At 40.4% G+C, this 20,561-nt stretch overlaps 4 protein-coding genes across 4 annotated transcripts; 3 read left to right on the forward strand and 1 right to left on the reverse strand.

Moving 5' to 3' along the window:
- Window positions 1-767: 767 nt before the first annotated feature.
- On the forward strand, window positions 768-5,131 carry LOC121899373 (claudin-4-like). The gene is made up of 2 exons (XM_042415143.1): window positions 768-1,305; window positions 4,460-5,131. The coding sequence occupies exons 1-2, from the start codon at window positions 823-825 to the stop codon at window positions 5,129-5,131; spliced, it is 1,155 nt and encodes a 384-aa protein (XP_042271077.1). The 5' UTR covers window positions 768-822.
- A 1,389-nt stretch (window positions 5,132-6,520) lies between these two features.
- LOC121899017 lies at window positions 6,521-10,604 on the forward strand. Its single transcript, XM_042414561.1, has 2 exons — window positions 6,521-7,520; window positions 8,900-10,604. Exons 1-2 carry the CDS (start codon window positions 6,825-6,827, stop codon window positions 9,617-9,619), a joined length of 1,416 nt encoding a protein of 471 aa, XP_042270495.1. The 5' UTR covers window positions 6,521-6,824; the 3' UTR covers window positions 9,620-10,604.
- A 92-nt stretch (window positions 10,605-10,696) lies between these two features.
- Window positions 10,697-13,214, reverse strand: sbds (SBDS ribosome maturation factor). Its single transcript, XM_042413950.1, has 5 exons — window positions 12,979-13,214; window positions 12,638-12,767; window positions 12,302-12,502; window positions 11,475-11,639; window positions 10,697-11,286 (listed from the first exon to the last, which is right to left on the reverse strand). The coding sequence occupies exons 1-5, from the start codon at window positions 13,104-13,106 to the stop codon at window positions 11,161-11,163; spliced, it is 750 nt and encodes a 249-aa protein (XP_042269884.1). The 5' UTR covers window positions 13,107-13,214; the 3' UTR covers window positions 10,697-11,160.
- Window positions 13,215-15,805: 2,591 nt separating this feature from the next.
- On the forward strand, window positions 15,806-18,770 carry LOC121898657 (tubulin alpha chain-like). Its single transcript, XM_042413949.1, has 4 exons — window positions 15,806-15,918; window positions 17,032-17,254; window positions 17,349-17,497; window positions 17,594-18,770. Exons 1-4 carry the CDS (start codon window positions 15,916-15,918, stop codon window positions 18,572-18,574), a joined length of 1,356 nt encoding a protein of 451 aa, XP_042269883.1. The 5' UTR covers window positions 15,806-15,915; the 3' UTR covers window positions 18,575-18,770.
- Window positions 18,771-20,561: the final 1,791 nt, after the last annotated feature.

A 20,561-nucleotide genomic window follows, 5' to 3' on the forward strand; every position in this document is an offset into this window, starting at 1 on the left:
TCTGTGTGTGAGAGTGAGTGAGAGATGCAGAGATGAAAAAAATGAATGATTTCTTATAAAAGAAATCAACAATTTAATCCATAAGAATTATAACATTTTATTTCCATTTAATGCGCAACATTTCACTGTAAACTGGAGCTCACTAAAAATCTCTTAAATATAAGAGGAGACATAAAGGGGTTAATATAACAAATAAATAAATAAATAAATAAACCTTGTGAAAATAAAAAGGAAACACAAAAAAAGAGATTTTTGTAGTGATCCAATCAGCTGAGACATTGATCAGTGTGAGAGCACTTTCATTCTGAAGATTTTTTTTAAAAACCCCCAATAAATTCATCCATTCAAAGCGGTGATGAAAAAGCAGTGATAGAAACCATAAATGGGTGACATCCGGTGATACTTCCTCCTGTGTTGGTGTTTTTTTTTAAACCTGAAACTTGTGACTGGACCTGATGTTCCTGTAAACGGTCCAATCAAAGGCCAGCCAGCGGCAGAGCATTGTTTGAATGAGGAATGCGGTGCCTCTTTACGGACCTAATTTACATAGAGTCATTTAAGACTGATGCTCATCTCATCGAAACTACTCCCCGGTCCACATACAGATAATGTAAAGAATCTGGTTGGGCTGGTAAATCACCATTGTGCTGGTTTCAGGTCAGAGGGGAAGGACGTTCTGACTCCACCTTCGAGGAAGACATGCTTATAACCGAAGGAAGTATGCCACAGCCTTTATTCAACCTCACAACTGAGCCGAGCTGATCAACTCTTGAATTTTTTCTGCTTCTGTTCAGCTACAAGTGACTCAAACAAGACCTCAACATGGTGTCAATGGGACGACAGATGCTGGGCTTTGCCTTGGCCATCATCGGCTTCCTGGGGACCATCATTGTTTGTGCCCTGCCGATGTGGAAGGTCACAGCCTTCATCGGAGCCAACATTGTGACAGCACAGGTCATCTGGGAAGGGCTGTGGATGAACTGTGTGACGCAGAGTACGGGCCAGATGCAGTGTAAGATCTATGATTCTCTACTGGCTTTGCCCCAGGACCTTCAGGCCGCCAGAGCTCTTGTGGTCATCGCCATCATCGTCTCTGCCTTTGGAATCATCCTCGGCATCGCCGGGGGTAAGTGCACCAACTTTGTTGAGGACGAACGTGCCAAAAGCAGGGTGGCCATCGCTGCTGGAATTGTTTTCATCTGTGCCGGCGTTCTGATCCTCATCCCCGTCTGCTGGTCTGCCAACACCATCATTAGAGATTTCTACAATCCCATCCTGACCAATGCTCAGAGGAGGGAGCTGGGGGCTGCGCTGTACATCGGCTGGGGCACCGCTGCGCTTCTCATCCTGGGTGGTGCTCTCCTCTGCAGCTCTTGCCCACGCAAAGAAGACAGTCCAGAGTATCCAGTCAAGTACGCCGGGGCCAGATCCACAGCCACCAGCCGAGCCTACGTATGAGAGCCCCGTTTTCCTGAGAAAGACTGTAAATTAATTCATAATTTCTTGATTAAGTCTCCTTTATTGTGAGTTTCCAAGAGTGCAAGTTGTGTCTCACCTTTTTTGAAAGTGACACACAGTGAGAACAGCTTTTCTGATGAACTCTGAATCCTTCGGTGGAGGCAAGAGAGAGTATTTCTCGAAGAATAGCAGTAAAAGGAAGGATGTGAAACTGCGTTACCGGCAAGAAAGTCTTCCAATGGCATGATGACTGGACTGAATGAGAGATATTTTATGTTAAGCTTGTATCAAACCAATTTTCCTCTGAATGTTTTGCAAATTGAAGCTGTGCTATAAGGATGTTAATAGTCAACAAGAGCTATGGAAGGAAATCTGTACAGTACCAATGACATATTGTGAATTTATTGTATAAAATATTTTACAAATCTTTGCAATTAGAAATATCATAAGACTGTTTTTTTTGTTTACGATATCACAGATATTTAATAAAACATTTACACAATTGATATTCTTTTGTCAAAGTGCTTATTTTTAGTTAAACTTTTAACCCAGAATTGAAAATTGTTTGTATGTTTGTTCAGTTATTGTCAGCATCGCTTTTTAAATAGTTGGTTAAACCAGACTGAAAGCAAATCTTTCAACTTAATCTTGTTGGAGGGGTTGAAGGATACAGTGAAGATCCGGCTTCATCACGCTGGCTGTCAGAAAGGAAAATGAGCTGCATGTTTTTAACTTTGTAAATTGTTTAAATAAAGAGGTTACGGAGAAAAGAGTACAACTGAAAAAAAAAAATATATTCAAAAACACCCAGCAGTTTGCTTGAGTTGTTCACACAGACGTTAAACCAGTTCAGCCAGTTTCACAGTGTGAAGTTAAAATCTTTGTCCTAGAATAAACTAAAGTATGTTAGTTTCAACACATATAAAGAGTCATACTCATAAACCACCAGCATTTAAACAACATGAATTCAAAAGTTTCACAGATATTCAGTGACTGATATTGTGCAACATCTATTTCTCCCATAAACACTGAGATGGGAGGGTTAGTAGCAGGGTTATTTCATTTAAATTGTCCAATATAAGTACAGGCGGGAGAAAAAGTGAAGACTTAAATGTGAAAGTGAAAACAAAACCCTACAAATTGACCTGAATAGTTAAAACATTTCACGGGCCACTGGTCCGAGACTGAAGGTCGGCACTTTAACCTCATAGTCTTTGTTTCATTTCCGATCAAACGTGCCAAAGTACAGAGTTACACAGTAAATGTGTAACTGTCCAAATACTTATGTTCCCCGCTGTCTCACACTCAGGAAATGAATTCCTATTATGCTCCAAAATCATCTCAAACACACATGATGTCAGCGCAGTATTACAGGGTGTTTCATCAGGGTGAACACACCCTGTCCTGTTGCATTTTACTTAGTATCACATTCCTACTTTGCCCTTTGCCATTAGTGAAAAGAATCTACCTGAACCTGTTATGGACTGATGATTGTGTGCCAAATGGACTGTTATGAATATATTAAAGGAACAGATGCACCACTAATCAAACCACTAAATAAGCAATGGTTGAAAAAAGAAAAAAGTTCCAGTAAATTAATCATTGAAATGAAAAAAAATATTTTTTGTGTATATACAAATATGCCTTTTCTATAAAGTAGGTTATACCTGATCATATAGTTATGATCAGTAACACTCTATGCTTTTATGCATATGAACACTATAATTATGTTGTATTATGTTGCACCTATCTTTAAAAATAAAAATTAGACTAACCACACTAAAAGAATCCTGTTTGTTTACAACGAAAGCAAAATTGGGTGATGGAAATTTGACTGAAATACTCAGATATTCAATTGGATGACTTTTTTCTGTCAGCATTATTGTGTATATGCAAGGCACCATTGTAAATGAAAGCATTGCTCTCAATTGGTTTCCCCTGAGTAAATAAAGGTATCTATCTATCTATTAGTGTTTTCCTATAGATTATTGGAAAAAAGGTTGTGTCCAAAGGTTTGTGAGTAATCTGGAGTAATATAAGTGTAAATTGGGAGTAGTATAACATATGTAGGCCTGCTTTACCATCTGCTTTACTATCTGTTTGCTGCGGCTACGATGCGACTGCTGAGATCATGGATCTGAGCCACCAGATTGATGTCAAACAAGAAAGAACACTGAGTTCAGAACAAAAAGTAACAAAATTACCTAAGTGTTTAGTGTCTTCTTTAATTCATGCGTGTGGACTTGAACTGAACTAATCTAATCTCAAACACAGCACGAAGGTGTCCAAGATGTCAAACAAAGAGATGCCCAAAATATGCTGCAGTTTACTAAAGCATATCTACATGAGCAAAGAAAAATGGTCACTCACGCATGTTTTATTTTTAAAATGATGTCCCAACAATGAGAAGATTTCAGTAGATGTAATATACATGTGTAGGCATCTTCTGAAATACCATACCAACACCATTTCCTGTTTTCAGATTATATTTCCTTTTTTTTGAGGTTTCATCACATGATGTTTCATTCATATTTTGCAATGATTTATTTCAACTTCAGTCAGTGTGAGAAAAAACGTGAATGCACACTCTGATGTATCTGTATACAGATGGCCACAAATCACTGTTTGGCTTGAGACTGTCTGGTGAATGGAAGGATGGATTCATTTTCATTCTCAGTGTTTGCAGACTTTCTGACCTTTTTCTTTTGTTAAACCCTCTACTGTGCATTCAAAGTTGTGTACATTCACAAGCTAGTGCATTTTCTGTGAATCTTCCTTGTCGGGAGTATCAACAAAACCTCATGTAACACAATCCTCATCTCCACCAGAAGAATAATTGAAAACCAAAGCGCTATTGTTCCTCGACAAAAAGAATCTTGCATGGCAGGTGTTCTTGGCAAGGTCTTGGCTTTCACACCTCCCATTCTTCACCTGCTTCAGATGCACATAAACACCTGATCAGCTCTTAATTGTTCCTCAGAAACACTCTGAGAGAGAGAAGACGATGGGCTCCATGGGGATGCAGATGGTAGGCAGCGCCTTGGCCCTTTTCGGCTGGATCGGGGTGCTCGTTGCGTGCGGCTCACCCATGTGGCGGGTCACCGCCTTCATTGGCAACAACATAGTGACCTCTCAGACCATGTGGGAGGGCATCTGGATGAGCTGTGTGGTCCAGAGTACAGGCCAGATGCAGTGTAAGGTGTACGACTCCATGCTGGCTCTGAGCACTGACCTCCAGGGGGCTCGGGCACTAGTGGTGGTTTCTATCATCACAGGTATTGCAGGGCTCCTCATTGCCTTCGCTGGTGGAAAATGCACAAACTTCATTCCAGAGGAGAGGGCCAAGGCGAGGGCTTCGGTGGCAGCAGGCGTGGTGCTGATCATCAGTGGGATTCTCTGCCTCATTCCTGTATCCTGGACCGCCAGCATTATTATAAGGGACTTCTACAACCCTCTGCTGGTAGACGCCCAGAAAAGAGAGCTGGGAGCCTCTCTTTACATCGGCTGGGGGGCTGCGGCACTGCTGATCCTGGGAGGGGGGCTTTTGTGCGCCAACTGCCCCCCCAAGGAGGACAAGACCCCCTCTGTGAAGTACCTCATAAACAAGTCTTCAGGAGGACACAGCAAAGAGGAGTCAGGCCGATCTGTTACACCGACAAAGACTTACATTTGACATTTCTGAAGGTACAAATGGAAGTCTGTTAATGATTTTGTCTTCAAGAATAGAAACTTTAATCGGTCGCTGTGAAACGTCAAGAACAAGGACCCACAATGAAGGAAATATGCACTTTGTCTTTATAAGAGAATCACTCTTTGGATGTATGAAGATGTTTTCTGTCTGATAAATATTGATGTTACTCTTGGTACTGAACATGTATATGGGGGTAGTTTAAATCATAGAAACTCTGTGTTTTAAATGTTTGGTTGATTCCAATTTAAAACTTAACTTTTTTGCACTGAGCATCTTTTTGTTCTTTGATATTTGTGATTATATTTTTTCCCAGTAAACAACCTTGTATTGTACATTTTTCTTCTTCGTCTCTCGTGCTTCTTGTTTGTATACATTTGAAAAATGCACCAGTGGTTATTTGAACTGAACACTGGGAGAACCTGTTTGTCAGGTACTTGCCACAGAGATCACTATCCAGAGAACAAACATGGTGACTCAGGGACTTACAATGTTGTTGGCAGATCTGTTTAAAACATGACCTATTTTTTTAAAGTTTCATCCAATACGTCAGTGTTTGCTGAATAAATATGTTGCTTTACAGGAAAGAAATAGAAAACTGTGATGAGATCATTAAAAGTGGGTTATGTAAAGATGATGTAAATGTGTAACAAAAGTTAAAAATATTGTTAATGTTCTTTTTTCCCTGAGAATCTCAAATTAAATGGTTTTTAAAGATGGTTTTGATTTGAAGTGTTGATGTTGTCAGTTCACTGTCCCATAAACCTCACAGTGTTGTGTTTTCTCCAGTTATGAGCGGGAAGAAAGGGTCAAATTACAGTAAGTGTCTGAAGACGGACAAAATGTTCAAAATGACAACTTTTTCCACTAAGTGTTTTCCCAATGATTTACTTTCACATTCTTCTCTAGAGTAACTTTCTGTATTGTGAGTGGAACAAGGAAATAAATATAGCTGTTGATTAGGATTATTAAAGTTTACACTGATTCTTCGAACAAGAAACAATAATAACATTAATAATACATTTGCAAGACTATTCATTATTCAAAAGAAAAATAACACATACAATAAAAGGGCCAATTAAACTGATAATCGTCATTTTTTAATCTAAAAGATTAGTAAAAAATCTAAAAGAGTCATATATCCTTTGAAATATTATAAGATAATGTTGCAACACTACATAAAAATTCTGATCAAAAAGGTTACTATCAGTTCAACACTGACTGCTGAAAATCATTGCTATTTGTCAGTGCAGGTCTAAAGATGACACCAAACTGCAGATGACGCTTTCTTTTCATTTATTTTCCTTAAACATCTTAATTGGGAACACATATTTTAGAATTAAAACCAGATTCTTCACCTTAATTTGTGGGCTCCAGTCATCAGCAGTTTAAGACCTGATTACTTTTGTATTTTGTATTTGTAATTCAGAGCTAAATACTCTGATACTGATACACTGATACTGTGGTAGTTTTGGTCTTCAGCCTTTGCTGCTACCTAGTGGCACTTTGCCTTCATCGCTGGAAAATCCCTAAATATTTCCCTCATGACAGCAGTTACAGGAAACAACTTGCACATAATATTACAACTATGCTGGAGTTTTACACCACAGTTTCTGTTTATGGAACATATTTTTGATAGAAAAGGGATATTAGACCTGTTGACTTAATAAAAATTATAATGTATTTGTGCCTGACTATCTGCTTTCTGTGTTTCCAGGGTCTGAGAGAGGCTGCACAGCGTCCCATGGCTCTGCAGGAGCTGGGCATCAGCCTGTCCATGATAGGAGTTGCTGGGACCATCCTGATCTGTGCCCTGCCCATGTGGAAGGTGACGGCATTCATCGGCACACATCTGGTGGTCATGCAGGTGTTCTGGGAAGGTCTGTGGATGACTTGTGTCAGTGAATACACAGGTCAGCTGCAGTGTAAGCTCTATGATGCCCTGTTGGACCTGTCGCCAGACCTCCAGGCAGCCCGTGGCCTCATCTGCATCAGCCTGGTGCTAGGATGTCTAGGATTCCTCATCTTCCTCCTGGGAGCACGCTGCACCAACTGCCTGATCCACCCGCGGATCAAGGCTCGTGTGGTGCTGAGCTCTGGGATCATCTTCTGCCTGGCGGCCCTCACCGCCATAGTTGCTGTTTCCTGGACTGCCAACTCCATTATCAGTGACTTCCACAACCCACGTGTCCCTGAGGTGCTGAAGAGAGAGCTTGGGGCAGCTATTTATATAGGCTTTGTGACCTCTGGGCTGCTGTTCTGTGGGGGAGCTATTCTGTGCACAAGCTGCCCACCACAGAGGGCCAGGTTCCCCTCCAGTGGATACACACTGGCCAGGACACACACACACAGCAGCTACGCCATCAAGAACTATGTGTGAAGTGAAGACAGAGGGCCGAACACACAGATGAAGTCAGGTTCTTGTGCGCTGGCAACATGTGTCACACACAAGATACTACTTAAGGATTAAATGTAATGAGCTGTGCTATAATTAAAAACAAATCTAGCAATATATCAACATGTTTAAATATATGAAAGGACTCTAAAGATATGCTTTGCAGTACATTCTGTTATGTTGTTATTTTTCCTCGGGGTGAAACAGATGAATTTGAAGACCATAATCAATACAGTTACTTAAATTCTATCCACTATAGTGTCAATATCAGCCATTAGTCTTGTCATAAGACGTGCAGCTCTGTTGAATTGTCAGATCTTTGTAGCCTATAAGAAAAAAAAAATGTTAGTCTGTCTGATACAACAGTAAATAATCTCATATCTATATATCTAGTTGATATTGTGGGTGTATGTGATGTGCTATTGTGTGTGTTTTTTGCTTTACACTGTTTGTTATTGTGCTGTTATATGTTTTAATTGTAAGGGACTGCAGCTTCAAGCTAACTCTGGTGCAGTACATCAAATGTTAACATTTATGTTTAAAACTGTACATTGTCCCAATAGATACAACACAACAACAAAAAAATAACTCACATCTCAACTTCTGAAATGGCTGTAAGCTGTGTAAATGAATCATTGTATGTATTTTACTGGTCTTATGAAGAATTAATTTGTTGTGAATTACTTTCACACAGAAAGCCAGAGAATAGATTTGTAAGTGTGTAGCTGAATGTGCATGTATTTTTATCCAGTAGAAAATGACATTCACTGTGTAAGTTGCCATGTTTAGTCAGATTATAAAGAGAGTACATGCTCCATACAAACAGCTTGTGAGCTTGTGATTTGCATATTAAAATTCTAAATAAACACTGCAAACACGTGCCGGTTGAATCATTATTCAGCAACAGTAATTCCATTAAGTATCAGTGTTGTTCTCCACCCAGTAGCTCCACAGAGGGAGTCAGCTACACTACTAATGTGAGAATACAGATTCTGTGGCTCTTTAAATGAAGTTTTCCCTCAGAAATGTGTCTCAGTGGCTGAAAAATCAGAGCACAGTAGAACCTTTGTTTTCCCCTTTCAGCAGAAACTGGGAGAAAGGAGTTGTTTTGAAACCATGGCAGAGCAAACATAGGGATTTCCCTCCTCCACCCAGCTGCAGTCGTGCTGTGCCTTCTTTCAGTGAATACCAAAGAACTGGTTTCCCCTTTTCTGAACAGACATGCAAAGCAAACAGACGTGCACATCTACACACATACACACACACGCACATTGTCTCTGCCTCGCACATGCACACACGCGTTAAAATAACACCCCACCCCACCCCGCTGCACTCTGCTGCCAGCTGTTTCTGGTTAGGCAGTCGGGCCTGCAAGTGAGGAGAGGAGCAGGCAGGCCGGAGTCATGTACAGGCAGCTGGAGCTCGCTGCCCTGGGTCTGGCCTTCGCAGGGTGGCTTTGTGCCATTCTGACACGCTGCCTGGCCCTGTGGAAAGTGAGCGGCACTGTGGACAACACCACGGCTACTCTCCCTGCCTACTGGGATGGGGTGTGGCTGGAATGGGATCACTGGGACTTGGCCCACGATGGCAGCCTACACTGCTCCTTTTACCAGTCTCTCATGTCTCTTTCTGGAAGTTTTCGAACGTGGCGAGCCCTCATCATGGCAGCCATCGGAGCCGGGGCTTTTGCTTCGGCGATCGGAGCGGCGGGGGCTGTGTGGTTCCCTAGGCGCGGCCAGATCAAAGTGTTTACTGGTACTCTCTTTGTTTGGTCTGGGATCCTGCTGCTTGTTCCCACAGCCTGGACATGCCATCACACCAGTCAGCCACTGGAGGGAGCTGTGCTGCTGAGACGAGACTGGGGACCGGCGCTGTATCTCGGATGGATCTCCTTTGCCTTGATGCTGACTGGAGGGGTGTTTCTCACCACCAGATGCCCCGCTTTTGACAGGCAGGCACAGCAGAATGAGGAGAACATGTACCCAAATGCAGAAGAGGACGCTAATCACCCGCTGAGCAGGATCAACAGGACTACGTTCACACACAGCCAGTATGAGCGCAGAGCAGAACCTATGTGAGGGGACTGTGATGTAATATTTAACTGAGTGTGAGTGATTAACTGGAAAATCAATAATATGTGAAATAACTGTGGATTTAATGGTAAAGTAGTTAATGTTGAGTAATGATGCACTGGTTTAACTAAACATGAACTCATCATTAGAAAGCAGAAGCACAGTGATGTGTCATATAACTGGTTTTATTGGACTAGCAGCATTTGCATCTTGTTTTGCTGTGTTTCTTCCATTTCTATTGAAGCTAACACACTGTATATATGGTATAGGATTATTTAACCCTTCGGTCCTCATTTCCCTGATTAACAAGCACTGTAAATATCTGTTTGCTTTACTTAATGCAAACATGAAAACTGAACTGTTTACCATAACACTATCCACTATCTTCTGACACTTTTGATAAATCGTGCTGCCTTAAATGTGAATGAGTGAATATTTAAAGTAAAACTAAATATTGTTCCTGTGTTGCACATATATTGCCTTGCAATAGATTAGATTACATTATGCTATTTCATATTTGTTTGGTTTGTTGAGAGTGGCAAAAAAAAGTTTACATCTGTGATGAATTCTGCTCAAAGGACACTGTGGAATAAATGATTCAGAAATATTTGTTTATAGTTATTTGACCTTATTTTTGCATTACGGTGGTTTTCACTCCTTATGCCAAAGAGCACTTGAGATGTACACAGTCATTTTGAGACATATATGACCCTATTGTTCTGTTTTCCTACTACAAAAACTCCACCATCATTTTTTGATGTATCACAGCCTACGGCTCACGTAATGCTAAACTTTTTCTCTGTTTCAACGACAAAAAAAACTATGTGAAACTCTTCTGCATTTTCAAGTTTCAATTGTAAAAGGGCAATATGCTGGTTCTGTAACGTTTTATAACCTTTTATGCACGATGTGAATATGAATTGTGGTACAATATCTATATAATTTGATGTGTTCTGTGCAGCTCTTTTCATAAATAGTGGTATAATCGAGCTGAAAATGAACGTCTTAAAGCTGCAGAATAATGAGCCTCAGCCACTCTGTGAAACTATGTTTTCAGTGACTGTGTATAGAAGGAAAAGAAAATATACTGTTAGATATTTATTTGCTACAGAGCAAACTCATTCATTATGACAAAATATAAATCATTGAGTTAAAGTAATTATCCATAATATTTGGATACTGAGTATGACTGCATGGCATACAGAGTCTGATGGAAGGCAGAAATGAATGACTGTCCAGAAGAGCTGCTGATGGTCCAGAGGTACCAACATAAAAAAAACTGAATAAATAAATGAAATCAGGCCAGAAGTATTTACTGACCTAACATATTTTCAAAATACATTCCCTCCCAGTATGTATACTGCGCAAAAGTAAAAATATGTTGCAGATTTTTGTTAGTGAAATTAATCTTTTTAAACATAGAAACTGGGAATCGGGAATGGCTGAATTTGATCTTAAATATAGTCTCTTTAATGAGTTTGCAGGTTGCGAGCCACAGCAGAGCATGTTAGTGTGGATAAGGTGCAGAGTCCTGAATGGCTGGGTTACTATAGCTTCTCATCTCCCTCCTCCACATCCTTCAGATTTAGTACTTCCAGGGAGCCTCGGCCTTTGGTCTCGCAGCGGATCAGCTCATCAATCTCCCGGTAGCAGCCAGGATCCACCAGACACACCTGAGAGTGAGGAGAGAGAAAGAGGGCAAAAAACCACAACTTTAAAAATTGAAAATAAAACATTTAGGAGCACTGGAGCATTTAGTTATAGATGTCTATATACAGACACACTTTCTCATTCAAGTGAATGGGAAGGTGTCCAAACTTTTGACTGCTACTGTATATAAAATAACCTTCGCACTCCTCACCATTTCCAGCTCCTCGTCAAAGTCTTCGCTCTCCACGACCTGCAGGAGCGGTTTCAGCTTCTCCTTCAGCCTCTTGCTCTCCTTGGCTGGCAGCACCAACCGCAGTCTCATGTGGGCTCTCTGGATCTCCATGGTCTCTTTCAGCTGCCGGATCACTTCCAGAGCCTGACAAAACAACAGGATGGATCAATATGTCAAGGTCATACACGAGAGTAACCGCTCCCTGTACTGAAGGTGGCCACATTTCTCAAGTTCTGTGCTGCCTTTGCTAAAACCTGACCACTTCAACAATAATAAAACCTATCACAAAAATGTTGTAATAAATGTGTCTGACAACTGTAACAGCGACAGCACACAGCAGTCACTCCAGAAATCTGGAAGATACCATTTAGCTGCCCTTTTGATGTCTTTTTTTATTATATTTTGAAGTACACGATCAAATTTTTTCTTTCAAAAACTCAGATGAAACCATGTCACCAACAGAAAGGATTCAGTCACAATTTGAATAAGGGAATATCTGTCATATTGGGGAATAATTTGAGTTTTAAAACGGAAATATTGGTTGCATTTTCAGAGCAAAACATCACTGCTAACACGATAGCCTCCCAATTAGGGAACCTTTTTTTCCAGTATACACAATTACAGCTAAACGCACCATTTCAGTTGAAACGGCGACACTTTTCAGTACATTTCCACTCATGCTTTTGAAAGGATGCAATGATAAATACAATAATAGTCTTAGCGGGACAGCAGCTCAGATAAATTCTATTATGATGGGAAACGCTGCTTTGTGTTGTTAATAACAGTGATACGTGACTCCTCCTCACCTGCTGCTTGGTGCTCTTGTTGGCCTTGACAGAGTAGTGGATGTCCTTCATCGCCCGCTCAATGAGGTTGACTGTGTACGGCCTCTTGGTCTCTGGGTTCACACACTTTTCTGCCACAATAGTCGCAATGTCCCTGAACATTGTCTCCAGCTGACTCTGCCTTTCCTTGTCTGACACTTGGAGCTCTCCTTTGGCCAAAATCTGTACCACAAATAGGAAGCAGAGGAGAAAATAAGAACAATTAAAAGGAGAGTTAGGATAAAAAGTCAGGAAGTGACGGTGGATAATGTGAATAAGAGGTAGGCAGGGGAATATTGTATGTAGGTAGTTTCTTACCTGTTTACAGATTTCTGTCAGATCATCTGTCCCAAAAGCTTTGCACAAGTCATCTTTCTTAGCCACCTGACCTTTGGACACATTCACGAAAACTGTATGTGTCTGCATAACTTCATCCAGGTCTTTCTCTCTGGAAGAAAAAACACAATAGACATTCAGATACACGTAACGTTATGTTTGTTTTCACTAATATTTAGCTGAAGGCGAACTGACAGACTGGTGAATTTAATTAGACAGCAAACCGTAAATGTCCGTTGACTGTAACAGGTAATAAACAAGATGTATTAATAACTATTTAGTAAAGTAGTTCAAACGTTGTGTTAACATTTGACGTTACTCACGCTCCTGATCTCCAGCTCATAACTTTATTCTTGTAGCAGGCGATTTCAAACCGCTTCCCTCCTTTCTTCATCCTCACCACCGCCACATTAGTCAGCCGTATTTGATTTGTTGGCGTAAATATAGACATGTTTGTATTCAAATTCTGTTCAGGCTGCTGGTGAGAAGAAAAAAAAATACGCTGTCAAAATACAGCGTCGTCAATATTCTCTGCGTGTGTTCCTAATGACAGTCCGCTGAGAAACATCGACGTTGAACAACGGTTCCGCTCCGTTCTCGTTTTAGATTATCTGTCGACGTCAATAATGTAATAACCTGTGGTAAATATAAATAAAAAATGATAAGTCAAAATAATACTCACTGTCCTGACATTTAAACAAACATTTAAAGTTTTAAAAGTTACAGAAATAACAGTTGTTAAATGTTCAGCGCCCTCCGGTGGTCACAGTGCCTAACTACAACTTTTGGTAAATTTGGCAAGTTAATTTTTTTTTTCCTAGGATGGCAACCCGCCCTACTCTGTCTCTGATTGGCTGGTACTCGTTGCCTTCTATGGTTGAGTTGGTTAGTTTTAGGCATGAATAATTCATGGATGTATTATAAGAGCTCTTATAATACATCCATGGATTGGTTGGTTAGAGTTACAGTTAAAGTCAAGGGTAGCGTGTAAATCTCGCGAGAATTGTGGGCCACAACTTTGCCATCCTAGGGGACCCCAAGAATAAACTACTATAGGAAACAACCATCATAGCAAAATGTTAACTTATTTCTTCTCAAGACAGTATTAGTAATGTCATTAATGTCATCTAAAAAAAAACCCAGATTATTTTTTATTCTAGGAAAATAACAGTTAATTTGCATATTCTTTAATAAAAATTGCAGCTTTTATCCCAAGTACAATCTTTCCACAAAATCTTCAAAATGAGGATATTTCTTATATGTACCAACAGAAATAAAACAAAACCCCGGCCTATATGTTAAAATGGCAGCTGAATTTCAAAACCATCAAGGCCATTAAAATCAGATATCAGCTTGGATGGCAATAATTTCTTATATGCACTAATATAATTGATAATTAACAATAATAAATGTTATGTTCAAGTGCCAGTTGAATTCCAATAGTGCAGCAAATATGAAAAAAGAACAAGGAAAGATTCTGATTCACACATGGAAGACACAGAGAGAGCGAGAGTTCAAAATTTAACCTAACTCTGGAGCATTATTTAGCCCCCTACAAGCTATGACATGGTTGGTGCCATTGATGTCTTATGTCATCTAGTTTCATATGATACTAGAATATTTACTCTAGTTTTAGAAAGGATCCTGCTACAGCCTCTGAAAGACAGTAATGCATTAATCATGTTCATTTTTTAACATCTTAAATATTTCAAATTAATTAAAAAATTAACATGTTTCAATGAGCACAGAGAAACTTTCCACTTCCAGCAGATGAATATGAAAACAACCTTCCAGTGTCAGACTCTGCACATACATCATTCTGCTCAGTGATGCTCAAACATCCAATGGTAGGAACAAGATTTACAGATTAACTATTCGCAGAATGGAATAACAATAGTTTTGAAATGGGATATAAAACTAGAAATGAAATATTGACTGTGAAAAGGAAATATGGACTACGCTACGGACCAAGAAATTGTGACAAGTGCAAACATTAAATGTGACATGTGCAATAAATAGCCTAATAATTTTTTGCAACAGTGGAGGTTGAATGCAATGTACAATGTAAAATCCAGTTTGGTGAAATATATGAAAGTGACAAATGCAGCCAGGGATTAAAAGAGGGATGTGAAATGTAAAAGTCCAGTTTGATAACAGGACAGTTTAGTTATTTAGTAGGGCTACAGCTCCTAGAAAAGCTCCTGTTGTCTGCTGGTGGAGGTTTTTATGGAAGTTCAAGAGTCTGTGTCCAGGCCAGGGTGGGGTGAGGGTCAGAGGTGATCTTGCCTGCACACCGCCCGGCCTTGGAGAAGTGCAGCTGATCAATGGGTGGGAGGTTGTAGCCGATGATCTTCTGAGTTGAGCGAATGAGATAATTGTGTAGTTACGCACTGTGGCCGCTGGAGGACAGTGTAGATTCATGATTAAATCACTGCCAAACACAAAAATGCAACTTTTTGCAATTTAATGCAGATTGAAATCTTAATGCTGCGATGACTGAGTGACAATTTTCTTCGATTTGACCGTATTTGTATCCATAATAAACAGATTGGGTTTTTAATTTTTTTTAATAATCTTATTTTTGATGGGTTGTAAGTAACAATCACATGTAATTGAGAGAGAGAGAGCTCCACTAATGTGCTTTAGTAGGCTTTTCAAATGAAGGACTTTTACTTGTAGTTGAGTATTTTTTACATTGTTGTATTTGTATTTTTATTTTTTCCACTACTGTCTGTCGCTATCAAAGAGAAGGGGAAAAAAAGCTTGTATTAATAAAAACTCTTAAATTGCTTTCAGTTGATTCAATACAAAACAAAACGGGAATCTAATTTATTTTCAAACTGTATTATTATTAATATTATTATCGTTTATTTATTTTATTATTATTATTATTAAATAGTATTAGCTTCCCGGGACGCTGCAGGGAACCTGCCGTCAGTCTGTAACCATGGTTACGGGCCCAGTATGATTGCCCTACTTTTCCAGTGAAGCTACATCCATGAGTAAAGCTCGTGGCATGTCAAAGAACTTGACTGTTTATGTTTTAACCAATAGAAAAGGGACTCTCGTGACCGCACCAGCCAATCGGAACCAGCAGATCTTTCCCGCCCGGGTCAGAAAGTATAAAAAGCCCCTCCCGGCTGATTCAGTTCAGTTACTTCTTACACAGGACGCATAAAGGCTTCGCTGTGAGAACTAACCTTAGTCTCTTTCTCTTTTTTTTAACCTGATTCCCAACACACTTCACTCCTCCAGGAATCATGGTGCGTATGAAAAGACAGTTTATCATCACTAACCTTACTATCTTAAGTGTTTATTAATTTGATCAAATTTAAAGCTTTAAAGTATGACGTCACGTAGCAGCATAATTTAACCCTTATTAACTCGGCTAATGAAGCAGCTTTAGCGTGAAGTGTCACATTTTGAGCTTTAATCCGAAATAAAAGTTTGGGTTTAGGATGACTCATCAAACCTGCATTGATGGGACGTTTAACTGTAACTTTAAACTTCTTTTTTTTTTGTTGGTACATCTGAGTGTTGCTGGACAGGGCACGGCTCAACCCAGCTTGTCGTGGCTACCAGTTTCTGGTGATGCACCGTATTTGACCCATCAGATTCTGTGACCCGCAGTGTTGGTGATGTTTGGGGTTTAGGCATGAGGAGTGAGATGATTAGGGTAAAAAAATATCAGGGCACATCACAGAATCTGATGGGTCACCAAATACGGTCTAACACCGGCTTTTCCTGTCTGCTCACTGACCCAGTTGGCCAAGGTCTGTGTGCTTTCATCCTGAAACATTCCTCTTGTTTTACCGCCTGTTTAAAGAGGCCTGGCTTTTATGAAACTGCAGCCACAGGTTTTTCCAAACAAAACCTATTCACTAAAAGCCTTATGGGGGCTTATGTGTCTAATCTTTAATGTTGGACGTTGTGTAGACCTCTACTATACTATGAAAAACTTAACTGATGATACCCCTGTGTTTTGGTTTTTAAAATATTTCACCACAGAACTTTTTAGATTTACTCTCAACACAAGATCTTATTTCTCCCATAAGCACATTATGTGTCTGAATCAGCCTCTATGTGGTGTTTCTGTCTCCACAGGGTTTTCTATTCAGTGTAAATGACTGTGCAACATGTGCTGTGTGACTTAAATCATGATTTTCTGCTATCTGGTTCTTTACAAAGGAGCCTTTTTCCTCATTCTTGATCTGGCATTAGCCCTAGAGCAGTTTTCAACACGTGATGAGTCGCCTTCAGCTTTGCATTAGTTATAGCGCAAGAACTGTTTAAGACACTTTAAGTCAACCGAACTTACTTCTTGATTGTATCAAAATAAATGTACACAGTTAAATGACCTATCTTTATTTCCACAGCGTGAGTGTATCTCAGTGCACGTTGGTCAGGCTGGTGTCCAGATTGGAAATGCCTGCTGGGAGCTTTACTGCCTGGAACATGGGATCCAGCCGGACGGACAGATGCCAAGTGACAAGACAATTGGAGGAGGAGATGATTCCTTCAACACCTTCTTCAGTGAGACTGGAGCTGGAAAGCACGTCCCCAGAGCTGTTTTTGTGGACCTGGAGCCCACTGTCATCGGTAAATGCTCATTAAAAATTATAGATACTGTAGTTGGTCCATTTATTTATTTTCGTGTCAGTCAAACCCTCCTATAATATATAATTTTTCATAGATGAGGTGCGTACTGGGACCTACCGCCAGCTGTTCCACCCTGAGCAGCTGATCACTGGCAAGGAGGATGCCGCCAACAACTACGCTCGTGGGCATTACACCATCGGCAAAGAGATCATTGACCTGGTGCTGGACAGGATCCGCAAACTGGTGGGTAACATGATCAGGAGGAAATGATTCCTAATTATAATTAAGATCACATTGTTATATCCATATTTGCTCATGTCTCTCCCTCTCTGTCCTCAGGCTGACCAGTGCACCGGCCTTCAGGGCTTCCTGGTGTTCCACAGTTTCGGAGGTGGCACCGGCTCTGGTTTCACCTCCCTGCTGATGGAGCGTCTGTCTGTCGACTACGGCAAGAAGTCCAAGCTGGAGTTCTCCATCTACCCAGCTCCCCAGGTGTCCACTGCTGTGGTGGAGCCCTACAACTCCATCCTGACCACCCACACCACCCTAGAGCACTCTGACTGTGCCTTCATGGTAGACAATGAGGCCATCTACGATATCTGCCGTAGGAACCTCGATATCGAGCGTCCTACCTACACCAACCTGAACAGACTAATCAGTCAGATTGTGTCCTCCATCACTGCTTCCCTTCGTTTCGATGGTGCCCTCAATGTTGATCTGACAGAGTTCCAGACCAACTTGGTGCCATATCCACGTATCCACTTCCCTCTGGCCACCTACGCCCCCGTCATCTCTGCTGAGAAGGCTTACCACGAGCAGTTAACGGTGTCTGAAATCACCAACGCCTGCTTCGAGCCAGCCAATCAGATGGTGAAATGTGACCCTCGCCACGGCAAGTACATGGCTTGCTGCCTTCTGTATCGTGGCGATGTGGTGCCCAAAGATGTCAATGCTGCCATCGCCACCATCAAAACCAAGCGCACCATTCAGTTTGTGGACTGGTGTCCGACTGGTTTCAAGGTTGGCATCAACTACCAGCCTCCCACTGTGGTTCCTGGTGGAGACCTGGCCAAGGTCCAGAGGGCTGTGTGCATGCTGAGCAACACCACTGCTATTGCAGAGGCCTGGGCTCGGCTTGACCACAAGTTTGATCTGATGTACGCTAAGCGTGCCTTTGTTCACTGGTATGTGGGTGAGGGTATGGAGGAGGGAGAGTTCTCTGAGGCCAGAGAGGACATGGCAGCTCTGGAGAAGGATTATGAGGAGGTTGGAGTCGACTCTCTTGAGGGTGAGGGAGATGAGGAAGGAGAGGAATATTAAAAGGGACATAAAGGCACTAGTTAAACAGGAAACAAATGATTCCCTTTTTAAACAAATGTGTGTTTGGACTGTATTTGAAGAGCTCTTTGGTTGTTCAGAATAAAAATCCTGAAAATGTCAGTTTGAATGTCAAGTTCCTGTGATGGGATGGGTCACAAAATGTGTCTCTGTTCTGAATAAATGTCTTGTGACAGTTTTCTGTGTTCTTTATATAACTTGAATGGTTGTTGCTAATCAGAAGAGATTGCTGTCTTCAAAAAAAACTGGAACAACTGAACAAACAGAAATTCTTATAGTAACATGTCTTACTCTAAGATAAAAGGAACATTAATGATTTAAATATGAGCTTTAGTTGAAAAATGAGAATTAATATGTTCAGAAAGTGTTTCCTTTACAACGCTATTTTGCTTGCATGATTTTTTTCTAAGCTTACTGCAGCTTCAGTGTTAATCAGTAATAAAATGACACGGGGGAGACCTTACAGGGTTTATTCTCCACTATATCAGTCTGGTTATAACCAGAGTGATTCAGTCACTGATCAGCAACACGTCATCCATGTGGTTTCTGTTTTCCTCATAAAGGAAATACTTTTAATCCCCCCGGACATGCATATGAACACAGTTTGCTTTGTAAATGCAGAATTTTCAAACATTACTTGAAAGGAAAAACTGCTCTGGTGACAGAAATAACTATTCAGAGAAATGTCAAAACAACTAAATCTGTGTGTGCACGTATGTTAGAGGATGAGTTTTCAAGTATGTCTTAAAACAACAATCAGGAGCCCAAATGAACATTGAAACAGGTTTTTCTTGCTGTAATCATTCTTCCTGTTTATATTGACCATTAGATGATCCCTTCATAATGCACTTGCAATGTAAGCGATGGGGGACAAAATCCACAGTCCTTCTGTGCAAAAATGTATTTAAAAGTTTATCTGAAACTAATATGAAGCTTCAGTGTCCAAATGAGTCAAATCAAGTAGATATCTTTCAACCTTACAGCACCAAAGTCCCTCTTTTTGTTACTATACTTCCACTGCAGCTCAACAGAGAAACACAAAGAGGGAATCTGATGCTAAAAAGACTGAATGTGTCAGATATCCACTTGATATGACTAACTCAGACTGCTGAAGCTTATCATCAACTTTTAAATGACTGCGTGGACACACTGTGGATTTTCACCCCCATCACTTACATTGAAAGCACATTTGAAGATGATGTTTTAACAGCCAGTATGAACAGGAGGAATGATTACAATGAGGAAAACCTTTCACTGATAATTAAACTTGGATTTCAGAGAAGACAAGTATGAACTTAAAGGTCAGCCGGTTTTGGTTCTGGTTTAGCAGGTTAGATTATGTATGTTGTTTTCAGCTGACATTTACCACCTTAACCATCATCAGACCATCTCTGCCCTGCTAAAACCAGTAAAAACAGCAGCCAGAAAAGCACATAGAACCACCAGCACTGGTTAGTAAATGTTTTGTTGTTGTTATACGTTCCTTTTTCACAGTGCATCAGTAAACTCAACTTTCAGTTTCAGTTGAACCAACCATGTGATTTCTTCCCTCACACCTCTGAGAAATATGGTATAACGTAGCAACAAGCTAAAGGTAAAAAAGCACAATAATGATGTAGAGCTGCAATGATTTGTCGATTAATCGGTGTGACAAAATTAATTGGCTTAATTTCCTTTTGCACTTTGTAACATTGTTAAGAAAAGTGCTATATAAATAAAGTTTATTATTATTATTAGAATTATATATATGTGTCTCTGTGATTCCACATCTGAGACTTTTTAAGATTAAATCAGGGTTACCTCGACTCAACCAACAAGCTGTTTAAAACATTCAGCAAAAAGTGGACACCTCCTGATCCCAGATCCTGAGGGAAATGAGGTAAGATAGTGTGAACTTCCTGTAATTTGGACAACAGAGTTCAATATTATGACAAAGACTGTTTTCATCACCCACTTCTCCCACTTTGTT

Source organism: Thunnus maccoyii, chromosome 6, assembly GCF_910596095.1.
Source record: "Thunnus maccoyii chromosome 6, fThuMac1.1, whole genome shotgun sequence".
In the NCBI taxonomy this organism is placed as follows: domain Eukaryota; kingdom Metazoa; phylum Chordata; class Actinopteri; order Scombriformes; family Scombridae; genus Thunnus; species Thunnus maccoyii.

Excerpts from the sequence above, each read along its gene's own strand:
- LOC121899373 (XM_042415143.1), top strand. The coding sequence starts at position 823 with ATGGTGTCAATGGGACGACAGATGCTGGGCTTTGCCTTGGCCATCATC. Across the intron at positions 1,306-4,459 it reads CTCAGAGGAGGGAGCTGGGG|ACGATGGGCTCCATGGGGAT; the intron begins GCTGCGCTGTAC and ends GAGAGAGAGAAG.
- LOC121899017 (XM_042414561.1), top strand. The coding sequence starts at position 6,825 with ATGTATTTGTGCCTGACTATCTGCTTTCTGTGTTTCCAGGGTCTGAGA. Across the intron at positions 7,521-8,899 it reads GCTACGCCATCAAGAACTAT|GCAGTCGGGCCTGCAAGTGA; the intron begins GTGTGAAGTGAA and ends GTTTCTGGTTAG.
- sbds (XM_042413950.1), bottom strand. The coding sequence starts at position 13,106 with ATGTCTATATTTACGCCAACAAATCAAATACGGCTGACTAATGTGGCG. Across the intron at positions 11,640-12,301 it reads ACAAGAGCACCAAGCAGCAG|GCTCTGGAAGTGATCCGGCA; the intron begins GTGAGGAGGAGT and ends TTGTTTTGTCAG. Across the intron at positions 11,287-11,474 it reads TTGACGAGGAGCTGGAAATG|GTGTGTCTGGTGGATCCTGG; the intron begins GTGAGGAGTGCG and ends CCTCACTCTCAG.
- LOC121898657 (XM_042413949.1), top strand. Across the intron at positions 17,255-17,348 it reads CCTGGAGCCCACTGTCATCG|ATGAGGTGCGTACTGGGACC; the intron begins GTAAATGCTCAT and ends AATTTTTCATAG. Across the intron at positions 17,498-17,593 it reads TGGACAGGATCCGCAAACTG|GCTGACCAGTGCACCGGCCT; the intron begins GTGGGTAACATG and ends CTCTGTCCTCAG.